General features: G+C 41.0%; 1 protein-coding gene across 1 annotated transcript in view; it reads left to right on the forward strand.

Annotated features, from left to right (window-relative positions):
- The first annotated feature begins 12,591 nt into the window (after window positions 1-12,591).
- The window catches only part of sphkap (SPHK1 interactor, AKAP domain containing), a 29,427-nt gene continuing 28,010 nt past the window's right edge, over window positions 12,592-14,008 (forward strand). Inside the window, 1 exon segment of the mRNA XM_061681663.1 lies at window positions 12,592-12,833. Coding sequence (XP_061537647.1) covers window positions 12,799-12,833 — 35 coding nt within the window. The 5' untranslated portion in view covers window positions 12,592-12,798.

Consider the following 14,008-nt stretch of genomic DNA (forward strand, 5'->3'; position numbering starts at 1 on the left):
AAAAATGTATTCCTCGTAAAATATCTGAAATATGAAGGTGATCATCCTATGATGTGATGATCATATCATGCATGGTGAGCTTGAGTGGAGACTCTAAATTGTCCGTAGGTGTGAATGTGAGTGCGAATGGCTGTTTGTTTCTATGTGCCCTGTGATTGGCTGGCGACCGGTTCAGGGTGCACCCCGCCTCCCTCCCGAAGATGGCTGGGTTAGGCTCCAGCACGCCCGCGACCCTGGTGAGGATAAGCAGTACAGAAAATGGATGGATGGATAAACACAAATGCACATTCACAAAAAGGCAAAATGTGCAAAAACAAAAGGAGGTGAAAAAAGAGGCTGAACGTGTGATGAAGGAATGAAGGAGAGAATGAGTCAGCAGCACCCGCTTATGTGCGCTCTCCCCATCTCAAAGGACAGATGTTACCCCGAAATTAAAATTCAAACTCAGGGTTTATTCATCTGTATCATTCCCACCCACACCAGGTGGTTTCACGCTTCCTGAGCCTCCAGCAAAGGCTCCTTTTTTCGTGCCGCCGTAATGTACAGCCTGTCTCAGATTTTAATGAATGACACTGATAAACCAGCCTCATGGGACAGGTTATGAGACTGCACTAAATTTAGATCTGTGCAGCGCAAGTATTTATCAGAGTGCTTACAGCCGCAACGCGCCATTCACTGCTTTTCCGTTTCATCATGAATGTTTCAAGTGTGGAAATCCTTACCCAATGCCAGACCAGTCATCATTCATTCATAGTCCCTGCTGTGGACATCGCTGTTAGCGTAAGGCAGCTGTAACTTTAAACTGGTGTATTCAACTAGCCATAGACACAGTAAGATAGTAGATAGGAAGTTAATTTGATTGAGTGAAAACTCAATCAAGGTCTGCCTTTTGCAATTACCTTCACCGTGACTGCAGTTCTTCATCTGTGTTTACTTATTTATCTGCCTTAATTACCTTCTGGCTTAAAGGTTACATTGTTCTTTTTCCTCTATAAAGTGCTGTATACACACACCAGCCACATTATGACCAAGGTTCACTGTCAGGGGGAGAAAAGTGATGATGATTCTATGGGTCTATGACTGACAGGGACACTCGAAAATAATCATTTCAGTTTGCGGCATTGAAGTGGTTGAAATGAAAGTAATATTTTCAAGAGGCCCCAAATCGCTGGCAGCACCCTCGAATCACACCATGCACCGCAGAGCAATGCAAGGAGACCCAACGTGAGATCATAATTTGGCCTTTGCAAAGATAATAAAGCACAGTTGAATGACAGTTGACTCTGTCAAAATGATGAATTTTATATCATTATTATGATAGAACTGTCCTGCATCACACCAAGAGCTGTTCTTAATATTTTGGTTGCCTAATTTTGTTACATGAGAGAGACAAAATACTGTACTATCTATAGTGGTACCATATTGTTCTGAGCAGTCAATCAATCAATCTGAATGCGGAGGTTCCACTGTTCTTTTCAAAGGCAGACTTTTTTTGTGCAGATGTACAGAAATGTGGCCAGTGTGAGTGTACAGTGTTTCAAAGCTTAGAATGAAGAAGATAATTTTATGTTTACCACCCTCCTTAAAAACCTTTTTTCAAAACGGGAAATTGAACTCACACTGTTGTATAATATTTGTGTTGCACATCACACAGAGAGTGCAGATCACACAAATGCAGGCATTCAGGGAGAGATGTGAAACGGACCCAAAAACTGTGCTACACCTCTTGAGCTAGGGAGCTGGGAACGGAACCTCGCTCAAGGTTTTTTGCCTGACTTGTATGACCTTATATACCGACCGGTTCCAAAGCCCATGTCCTTATAGATGAGCTACTGCCGCCCCAAATTTAAGAAAAGACGGCACTGAACCAAATTATGGCAACTGCTGATATCATTCCCTGGCTGGTATCCACTTGAACAAATTCGAATCTGTCACAGGTGAAAGGTAAAGTTAAGTAAATGCTTCATTTCCACCGCAAAAGCTACAGCGCCATGAGACATTGTAGAAACTTATGATGGCCCTGTTGTTAATTAATTGAAAGCTGGTACAAGTATTATCTGCTCCCTCATTGCCGCCGTTACCTAATGTTAAGCAGCCTTTCCATTAATTAGACAAATCTTTCAATTTACTGTCACTAATTACCGACTAACATAGGGATATTTAACCTTTAAAAGAGATCTCTTTGTTTTACAATAATCCTCAGAGCTGTTATTATACATACTGCATAAATGGGGCCTGGCCTCAACCTTTTCACCGAGGAGCTGGTAATTGAGCTGTGAGTAAAAGCACCTGGGCCATTTGCTCTTGTGTTCATTGTGAAGGTTAATTAAGTCCTCTCTTCATGGTGGCACCGTTTCCGCTTTTATCCGGAGTCATATAGCCAATGGATGCTGTCGATTGTGCTTCCACAAACAAGCGGCTTCATTGTGAGAGAAAAATGGTTGTCGATGTTGATATCGGACACACTGTTGTTCACACTGTATGTACAGCACAATGTTCAAGGTCAAGAAGGTGGGGGGAAAAAAAAGAGCATTGGATCTCTCCATCCATTTTCTACACAGCTTCTCGTGATTAGGTTTGCAGTGAGGTAGAGCCTCTCTCAGGTGACTTTGGGCAGAAGGCAGGATCAACCCTGGACTCAGTGCTGACATAATATTTGTCTTACAAAGAATGAATTAAAAAAAAAAAAAAAAAAAACAATCTTCTAACCTTGAAATAAGATTTGAATGAAAAACTACTTTGTTTTTCATATTAATGATAAAGAGTTTATTATTTTTTTCTTTCTTTCTAACATTATGGCTTTATTCTCGTAATAATTTTCATATTATTATTTTCAAGGGAAAAAAAGCCAACAAAATCCACCATTTATTGTTGAGTGTGAACTGGACCAGGCAAATGAGAACAGAATGGTAACATATAATGACAATGTAAGGACTCGAATCATATCGAAACAGTTTGAACTCATCCGCTACCACCTGAATGCCGAATTTTCTTTAATTTGTAGCATTAATGTCGGTTCTCTTCATTCAACCATAGGTCGTCTGCTGCCTGTTGGGAATATTACTAGCTACTCAGAACCTGTCTTGGCTTATGCAAGGACATCAGCTGTTTCCGGACCAAACCTGCTGGTTTCCTCTCAGCAGTCAACTGAATCACAATCTGTCCCTAACACTGATCCCCTCCTGTATACACAACTGGTCTGCTCTTCTTCTTTGCATGCGTCACATCCATTAAACGGAGACATCGGGAATATTAACATGGATTAACAGCTGTGTGGAATATTTCTTCATCAATGTAATCATGCTGTATGAGAAAGATATTGCCACTCGTTTGTATTTTGTGTCTCTTTATCTCCGTATTAATCTTTACGGAAACCAGAGCCACCACTGTGCTAATCAGCGATGGTGCTGAGAAACCAACCAATCACTCTGACCACCATGAACCTTTTCATACACTTATTATGATCGCATCCCGTAATCATAAACTTTCATTATGCTGAGCACACAGGTGGGCAGAGAGCTAGATGCAAATGTTAAACAAAAATAAATCTATAATAACGGAGGTCAGCTGGGCTTGTGATTACGCTGATTAACAAGACCATTATCTCTAATTGCTTCCAAGAATTGACTGTCAGCTGGTAAATACGGAGCGCTATAATCACAGATGCTTTCGATTGTTCAATCGTGTCTATGCATGTTTCGAAAGGCTTTCGGTATTGTGTGAATATCCTCCTGTTTTGTCATTGTCAGAACAATTAGTAGAAGAGCTCTTTTACAAAACGCTGTCCATTTTGATTATACGGAGAATTGCTCTTGGCCGAGACCTGCAAACATTGTTTTTGATAACTCTTGTGTTTATTTAGATACATTATCAGTGTTGAAACCTGGGATAATTTTCTTGAACATCAAACACACTCCCCCGGGTGACCCAGTCGGGGTTACTCAGTCTCCGAATTATCCGAGTAACAGTGCTCCATCGTGCACTTCTCCTCAGCCACAGCCACGTTGAGGTCTTTTCTGCTGCCTTTTGTGGCCACCGGTAATGGCCAAGAGATGCTAGACTTGCCGAGAAACTTTAAACAGCAAGCGCCAAGTCTTCCACTTCTGACAGTGGCAATCCTCCACCAGCTGGACCTACTTGGCTCTCTTCCATTCGGAGTAGTGATCTCCAGCACGACCACTTGTTGGTTCTGACAAGAGGATCACCTCTGGTCTCAGGGATGTTATTGTAATTGTGTCTGGAAACTGGAGCAGCTTCTCCATATAGACCATCAGGCCAGTCCTTGGCTCTTGCCCAAAGACGAGGCATCGCCCTTTCCTGTGCCTTGGGTTTCTCTCCAGCCTTGATAAAGAGGAGGAAAAGCTTGGCTGGGTCTTACTGTTGCTTGGCCATGAAAATGGCTGAACAGATGGAGGCAGCGGCTGTCTTCAGACCCTGGTTGTGGTGCCAGCAATAGCAACCGTCTCCCAGTGCTTTGTCAAATTTGTCTAATATGTCTGAACATATTTGACAAATTTCACATCATTTTTATTATAAAATACATTTATTACAGTATCTCTCTCTCTCTCTAATCATTTTAATCTTCTCAAAATCAAATCATTTTACACTTGAGACTATGTGAGTCCCGGGATGAATATGTCATGGAAACAATGAGTCCAGGCCCTAGAACAATGAGTCCCTGCAACTTATCATCACGGAATTCAGATACAGTAATCCTCCACTATACTGTATCACGGCTCTTGCGTCGCGGTCCTGCTATATTGTGGATTTGTATTTTTTATTTTGTACTTTTTTACTGTTTCTACAATAATTTTGTTTTGTCAATTGCTCTTGCTCTCTCTCAATATATTATGTGTTTAGGCCTGCCACGGTAGCAAATATTTTGTCACAATATATTTCCCCAAAAACTTTCAAAATAAACGGTAGTATTCATTCAAAAATTCGGCCTTTTTTTTCTGCCACTTGTAATGATATTAGAGCATAATACAGAATTGTACACATCTTACAAATTCTGCCCTGATAATCAAACATATGAGAACAACTGTGTAACATTCTCTGTAACATAAATAAAAGTAGGGCTGCATTTCACAATAAGTCAGCGTAACGTGACATTGTTCCTTCCTTCTCTCTCTCTCTCTCTCTCTCTCTCTCTCTCTCTCTCTCTCTCTCTCTCTCTCTCTCTCTCTCTCTCTCTCTCTCTCTCTCTCTCTCTCTCTCTCTCTCTCTCTCTCTCTCTCTCTCTCTCTCTCTCTCTCTCTCTCTCTCTCTGGTATGTGCACAGTCAGTGATTGTTTTCAGTGATTACCGCCTGCGATGCAGATTTGATTGGCTAAAAGGGTGGAGGAATTTACATATGATTGGTCAGTACTGTCCATCACTACCGTAAAGCCTGTAATATGTTGCGCCCCTTAAAACAGAAGCACCCCGTATGTTTCAAGTCATAACCTTTAATATTTGGCTATCATGTGGGTCCGTTTGGGACTGCTTCTGGGTTCGGACGTGGACCACAAGTTTGTGACCTCTGTTTTAAATGTCACAATCGAGCGAGCCAGAGTAAGCTGTTTAGCTCCTTAGCACATTAGCTAGTTAGCTTGCGGGCTCGTGAACGTAGTAAATACAGGGTGCTTGAAAAAGTAACTCCCTATTTTAAAATACGTATAATTCATTCATATGTTGTAATATTTTTTTCTACATTTGTGTGTGTATCTTCCATGATTAAAGGAGCAAGTCTAATATACCAAACCAACAACTTTGGAAGAACTTGGAAGGGCGAATACGAGAAGACACATATCTTTGCTAATTGAAATCAAGCACACTCACAGACTTGAATTCAAGCCTTCATGGATCCAGTGTTGACATTTACTTCTTAGAAACAAATATGCTGAATGAGGTTCAATGTACACTGATTATGTCAGAATATGGTCTGTGAAGCCACATGCAGTATGTTGGCGTACCCCACAGCAGTTTCAACATAAGGTTATAAACTACTGTTGGGGTTTGACTGTCTCTTTGAAACAAAAGACATTTCTTTTTTTAAAGAGACAAACATATGTCTGAACTGAAGCTGGCAACTCATACATATTCTGACTCACGCACACATATTTAGTGGGAGATAAACACTGACCAGAAGCCATCAGGTGAGGCTGAAAGCTGGAGAGCCTTCAGAGAAAGTTTCCTGCATGGATGGCTTGCAGGAGCACCATCTGCTATTAAGTGTGTCCTCGTTTGCGGACTTGATAATTCATGTGGGTGAAAGGTCTTAACCTCCTCTCAACTCACTAACGTTCCCGCAAATCTTGCAATTTACACGTTTAAGCCAAATGGAGTTTACTTTCTCAAGCATACGGACAGTGGTAAAGTCAATCTACCATCAGATCTTTATCATCTTGCACCAGACATACTTCACTGCCACCATTTCAAAACTCATATCCCCTCAAGACTAGAGCCACCGAGATATCTTGCAAATCAAAAATATGGGACATTAAGTCCTCCGTTTCTGAATGGAAGTGCCATTCCAATGACTGAATCCAGATTGGTTGTCCCTCCTTCAAGGAAATGTCTAAGTCTAATATCAACAGACTAGACACACCTGTGTTCCTGAACTCCTATTTTAAGAACCAGCCTCCATTTAAGGTTTCTAAAATCCAGGATTGTAATTCCCTAATGTTTACATTGAAAAAGAAACAAACAAACAAACAACTATTTTCAACAAGTTCCAACAGGGATTTCATCAGTAGGCAAGTATTGCCCTGTGGCTTGCACATCTGTTTAAATCCCACCCTCCTGCCTGGTCTGGCTGTGTCAGAATTGTCTGGCTTTTTAGTCACTGTTCAATTGAATCATAGGAGGTCTTACATGTTAATCAATATAACAGCACCACTAATTGGCAATGATGTCACTGTGCGTTAATCATTACTGACATTAATGTGGCAGTGATGCAGCGTCACCACTTGCTATTACAGTGTAACCTTGCTATAACGGAGAATTTTAAATGATCATTTAAAAAAAAAACAATTCTATTATACTAGCAAGTCCAAATTCAGACTTGTGCACTTTCGGTGTCGTACTATTTTGTGCCACAACATGTCGGGCAGCACTGAGATCTACTGGATGATATGAACTAGAATTAGCAGCAAGAAGAGGCAGAGAAGGTCTCCTACTGGACTCCAGTAAGAGTCGTTCCCGCAGAGCAAAGAGAATATATGCCTGTGGGTATTGTTGTATACTCTGTTTGTATGTGTTGCTGCTCCATGTGTGTTAAAGTAGCAATTGTTACCTAGCATCTATGTTCATTTCCATTAGCCCGTCCGTCTATGGTGTTTTAAATTATATGTTTTCATGAATCACGCTAGCTTTCGTTCTACGAGATGATATTTTTCTGTTGTACCTTTTCGTGTTTAAATATATAAGGTCTAATTCTCTTGTTTTATTTGTCAGTTAGAGTAAACTTTAACTGGAAGCGACAAATAAACAGCTTGAAGCAAGAACATTTTGCCTCGTGGAGAATTGCGAGGGAGAGGGTGCGAACAGGTGCTGAGGAATACCTTCAAAAGTGTGTTTTAGTTAACATGTTTTAATCAGTTTAAATGTGTTAAAAGCGTGTGGGAGGGGTAAAACGAGAAGAACAAATATTTTTATTATGGTCTCTGTGGTGCAGATTTTCACCCATAGCAATTGGGTCTGGAATGTATACCCCACAATAAAACGGGGGTTTACTGTACTTGTTCTAGTTAAGGCATTCACCCAGGACAGAGGAACCTGGTTACTTTTCCACCATCGCAGGCAGATGACAACTGAGCCCAGTCTCCCCTTAATGTCACCACAAGGGCCTTCAGCCGGCTGTTTCTGCGCTATGGCCAAGTAGCCGGCAAATTCAGCAACAGGAGGCCCCGTATCAGGCTCACACGTGACCCGGCACACCACAACATTTCACCTTTTAAAATGTCTATTACAGAGCACAATGTTGACCAAGCGAAGCGGTAAGCGGCACACTCGAATATGCGGTGGTGGAGGACGAGGCGTAGGTGGTCATTGTCCGATTGTCCATGACTTCCCGACTACGATTGAGCTCGCGCTGTCATCAGCAGGTTTTCAGAAGCGTACAGTTGGATCATCCGCCCGGTAGACGACTCCCTGCTACTCTTTGTCCCGAATGAGATTTCACAAGGCTTCCAAAGACAGGTTCACAGGAGTGCAACGGCAGTGCGAGCGCGACCGATTCGGTTGTCGATCTCGGTTATTTCGTCCCGAAATAGCTTTTGACCTCTTCTCGGGCGGTGTCGTCCAGGTTGACGAGGCGCACCTCTGTTGCCGCCACCACTGAAGAGAGCATCGTGGTCTTGGCTGCAGTGATCTGCATACATTAATATATTTATCTCTAAAAGTGTTTTTGTCCCCAAGTCTGTTACATGGGAACATGCCTCAGAAATGTATAATTAAAGGTAGCAATTGTGTTCATTTATCATATTTTGATATTTGCTGGACAAAGAAATGGGGTTTAACCTGGCTTTTTATTGAATTGTAATTTGAGCTGTTAAAAATAAATAGTAATAGATTAATTACAAATAAACAAATAAATGCTTTAAGGCATTGTATATGACTCCAAATGGCAATTACAAATTAAAAGATGCCACATTCTAAAAAGTGTCAAAATTTCCGAAATGTGTGCATTACCATGTTTCTTTACCTAAAAGCGTGTTGATTTCATGACTGCAAGAGTGACAATTTCTTGAAGTATAAACTGCGGCTGTAGCATACTAGCGCGATCAAAGCAGCTTTTTATTTATTTAGAGAATTCACAGGCCTGCGAGCGCATTGCACCCGTTGCTCTTTTGATGTGTTATAAATATCTTTGTCATGACACAACCACTCAGAATCGTGAGCGCATTCTTTTGTCTGTCTGACTTTTCTGCCTTCTCTTGACCTGTTTTCTTATTTGCATACAATAATTTAAAAATAGTCTGACAGTGACAAGACGCTGTCTGTGAGTTATACTTCACTGCCGATTCTCCCTTTTCTGTTTTTGAAACGCCCACCTCCCTCAGATGTTCTGAGCTTTCATCTTCACTTAAATTCTCCTATCTTTTATTTCAAGAAAGTGCGCCATGGATTAGTTCTCGCCTCTGAAAAGCCTTTGGATTAAGAAGCGTAGAGTGCAAAAAAAGAGGTTGAGGAGAGGAGGGACACGATTAAGAGGAGCAAAGAGTAAGATACGGAGGCAAAATAAGTGTGTCCATATGCCCATAATTCACCCCCCATTATTAGTTTGTCTGTCTTCTATTTAGGAATAGCATTAGAAGTGAGTCACTGTTGCTATGCGACTCTTAAATTTCCTTCAGATTGAAGCCTTTGGATCGCTTGTCGTTGTGATTTCAACCCGAGTGCTCAAAACGCAAGCGCCGCATTGAGCTGTTTGAAAGAAACAAGGGCAACTACTGCTACTGGTGTGGCCAGAAAGATTAGCACTTTAACAACTGTCAGCGGAACTCTCATTCATCTATTCATCAGTGGCATTATATCATCCCTTTGGAAGTCATGTCAGGATATATATCCTTCCATCCATCCATTTTCTGAAAAAAAAAAAAGCACCTGTGTTTCTGTCAAAAGCTCCAAGTCACATTCATGTAAAACAAACCATCACACTTTACACTGATCATACTACAATGTATGTCACTGTCACCTGCATGCAGTTCTGCATGTTATATAATACGCGGACCGAACCAGTTAGGCTCGTTTGGAAATTATGTGCACAAATTCAGCATTGCACTCATTAATTATGTTTCCAAATCTCTTCAACCACATGAAGTTTAACCCAAATTCTCAAAGAAATTCAAATGAATACTCTAGTTTTGCACTAATCGTGTCTGCTCAAGCTCTAACGCTCGTGCTAATCTTACTTATTTTTAGACTTTGCAGGTGAGAGAGATGTGTGTGATATTTGACGAAGGTCACTTTAAGGCCATGATGTGTCATGCTGCGGTCATGATGATTGATTGTTGGCTAAACCTTTTTAAACTTGGCACTTCTTTGATGCGTGCTATGCGACTGACACTTAACAAGACAGTCGTTCGAATCGCTGAATTTTGGGGGTATTTTTCTCATGAAATAATTTGATTTGGCACATGCTCCTAATGAGTGAGCCGTAGATATTGGTGTACCAGCCAGGACACCTCTTCTGCATTAGCGCTGACGCTGGTGCAAACATTACAGTCGGCACGTGCATAACTTGTACCAAATGTTTGTTTCAAGACGGGGTGTTGAGTCGCAGACAGGAGAGCAAAACACGAATTATACCTAAAAACATTACTCCAATATAAATGATTTATATTCCTGTCAAGTCGCTCCATAACAGCAGAGAAAATGAATAGTTACTAGTAATGCAGGTTATTACGGGACTTCCACTATGGAGATGGCCTCTTGTTGTTCTCCACACATGATCGCATCAGTTTGTACGTTGATTACATCTCCAAAGAATATGGAGAAAATAATAATACTGATACTAGTAATGTCTGAAAAAAACTGCACTCACAATAATTTCTCAGGTAATATTTTTATTAATAGTCATATTCAGTCTTGTGCACTTTACTGTAAATGTTTATGTGTATATTTTATTGTATTTATATTTTTTTTTGTGATACTTATGACAAATGACAAAAAGCTGCTGCGCACCACAAAATCACTTTCCACAATACATCTGTTTGTACTGGCTGCTCAGTTTAATATGAAAAGCACTTTTCCAAATCGCTGTAAATCCATTTGGATTATTCTGAGGGAAAATGTTGCAGAACTGCAAATGAAAATAATAATAATAATCATTTTATCCTGTTGAAAACATTCATCTGCTCAGTCTGAGTTGTTAAGAGATTTATCTTCTGAGCAAGATTTCATCACAATGTCTGTCCCTCAGCATGCCAAGTAAAATTAAGTGCAGACGTTATTGTTTTTAAGTTCATTATTAATAGTCTTTAGACTTTTCACACAAGATGACGTGTAATGGTCAACCAGCATCCCAGAATGGCTTGTGTTTGACTGGCTTGTTAGGCTCCTATATACGTTTTGGCCCCAGAAAATACATTTACTACAATGACTTATTTAGGAGTACTGCAATGAGCTTTTTGTTGTACATAAAGAGGAGGAACATACAAATTTGAGACAATATAGAAATGGCTGGACAAGAAAATCGTATTAGACACCCAAATTATCTTTCATCACCATTCTGATGATCACTCTGAACGTCATCAGCTCATCTTGACCGTGTCTAAAGTGTGTTTGCCCAGCGGGTAATTGTATTACTCAGAAGTGGAGTAGGTGCGCCTGATAAAGTGGATGGGTGACTTGATTTAAAAGTAGTCTCCAGTTAAAGAGCAAAACTTATTCATAAAGTGCACACGTGCAAGGTCGGACCAGGTTTATTGTTTGAGAATTTCTCACTGTGTGAGGCAGTAATATTCCATCGATCCATCCACTCGTTCTCATCGGGTGACTTGGCAACAGGCAGGGTACATCCTGTACTGGGCGAAAGCCAAGCGCAAGGCATATCGAAATAAAAACAACCAAAACAATATCATCACATTCACATCTATAGACAATGTCAAAGCATGGGTGTCAAACTCAAGGCCATGGGGCCAGATCTGTCCCGCCATATGATTTTTTTGTTGCCCACTAAAGCAAGTGCGTCTCCTTCGTTTCTTCGTCGTTTGAATTCTGGCAAACAATCTGGACCAAAGTTACCATTTTCACTCACTTTAAACTGGTGCTACCAGTATTTTTTTCAGCAAATCTCTTCTTTTTATTTATTGAACAATCGTTATAGACTTAAAAATGCTTGATGACCACAATTTTCCAATACTTCTGATTACAAATTAAACTTGTTAATAATATATATACAATAATAATCAAATGCAGGGGCAAAGGGAAATGAGTTTTACAACACGGATTTAGAGCCTTCATGTTTTGGGGCTGTGGAAGAAAGCTGCAGCAACCGGAGAAAAGCCCCACAAACATGAAAACGCCACACGAACTTGGATTCGATCCCCAAACCTCCAGAGGTGAAACAAGTACTCAAACTCTGATTCAACTCCTTTATTAAAAAAAAAAAAAAGAAAGTATGGACTCTGAAAAATATTGAAGTACAAAAGTAGAAAGTACAAATGAAATGTTACCCTCAGTCTATATACAATACTCGTTTGGATAACTTGGCACGATGAAAGAAAACATCTCCACACAAAATATTTTCCCTTCTTGCATACTGTTTGTATCTGAGATTAAAAAAAAAAAAAGACTAGACACAGATTTGCTGCAAACTTTGCTTATCCATTGTCCAGTTTAGTTCAGTGTGTGTGTAGGGGGGGGTCCCTTCTTGCCCAGGGGGTCTAGAAACGCCCCTGCCTGATGTATTATTGGTGCGAATCCTTCAACGTGACTCATAAATCTCATCATGTATGTTCGTCTTTGCAATCGACTCATGCAAAGGTCATCCGTTTGGACAAGTCGTGCGTGAGCGTCAAGGTGCGCGCGCACTCCTGGAGCCGTGACGCGTGGCCGAGGGTGCGCGCGTGGCTTTCGTCGCGTGCACTCGGTGAGATGCTCTAACATCACAAGCGCAGCGAACACCGCCGGGCTCGCTCTGTCACCGTCCTCCAGGCGGTGCGGTGCAGGGGATTCACACTTTGACTTACGTGGACCGCCGAGTGACCCGGGCACCGTCACGCGCTTTGACGCTATCCGCCGTTCATTTTTCTTCAATCTCTCGGAGGAAATATTCTCACCAGTGGAGGACGGTTCGCCCGTTTGGACACCATGACAGAGGCAAAGTGCCTTCTGAAAACACCAAGGTAAAAAAAATATATATATATTCGCCCCCCCCCCCCCCCACCCCTTGGGATCAAAACGTGCACAAATGTAGACTTTTAAGTGGGCGGTATTTTGTCGCATTAATGGTGGTATTCTAATTGATGAGGCGAATGGTGCCTAATTGGCGTCAAAACTGCGATGAAGTCTGTTAAACCCCATTGTGTGATGATGCGAAGTGTTCAAAGGCAGCATTACTGGGGCACCTAACAAGATCTTATAGAACTGGTCTGGTGGCTGAAGTGTTTCTTCTCTGCTTAAGAATCCATATTAACCTTATTTTCCATCTCTGTGAATGAAACAAAAAGAAAAAGAAAAGCCTTGTGCATGCAACACACTGCTTGTTTTGTCCATTTGAAAGGCTCCCCTTTCAAATGGACAAAACAATGTGTGGCTTTTTCAGGTATGGAAATAACATTTAAAAAGTTGCACTATAAGTTGTCTTCATGTGACAGAATTTTGCTCCCCGCGACCCAAAACATAATGTTTCAACACTGTGCACAAATGGCTGACCTTGAAAGAATTTCCAGTGGCCAATTGTGTCTTCTCAACATGGAATATTATGAAACAATTTGAATGAAGAAATAAATAGAACACAAATCATCTGCAATTTATTATGAAACTTTACACGGAATTGTAGTCTTTTAATCTGTTTACGTCACGTTTGTGCATTTGTTACCAGGCAAAGTTCCTAGGACTCAATAGAATCGGATAATGAGAAAAAAATGACAAATACTCTCACTTGGCTGTTTGAAAGACAAACAAGGATCAGATAAATGGAAATACAAATGAGAAACTAACGGAAACAACACCGGCAGCCACGACAATCATCAATTTTGTGTAAAATAGGGATGGCAGACAAGTGAATGTGTCTTGGGCATAGTTGCAGATTGGCAGCACCAATCTTGGCAGAATTTTGCACGCTTGCCGTCAAGTGTTTTTGATTGTGTGCCTCGGCTACGAGCACGGAATAACGGAACTTCTGAAGAGCGGCTACTCGAGGAGGCAATACTTCTAATACTATATCACATTTATGAGTGCGCCACCCAGCTCTCTTTGACAAATTCCAGGCAATTAATACGAGTCTGTCTTGGAATGAACATTTGCAATCAGCTACAGATTTAGCGTGTCTACAATTGGTGAAATAATACGGTATACT

The sequence above is a fragment of the Phycodurus eques genome, chromosome 7, assembly GCF_024500275.1.
Source record: "Phycodurus eques isolate BA_2022a chromosome 7, UOR_Pequ_1.1, whole genome shotgun sequence".
Taxonomy (NCBI): domain Eukaryota; kingdom Metazoa; phylum Chordata; class Actinopteri; order Syngnathiformes; family Syngnathidae; genus Phycodurus; species Phycodurus eques.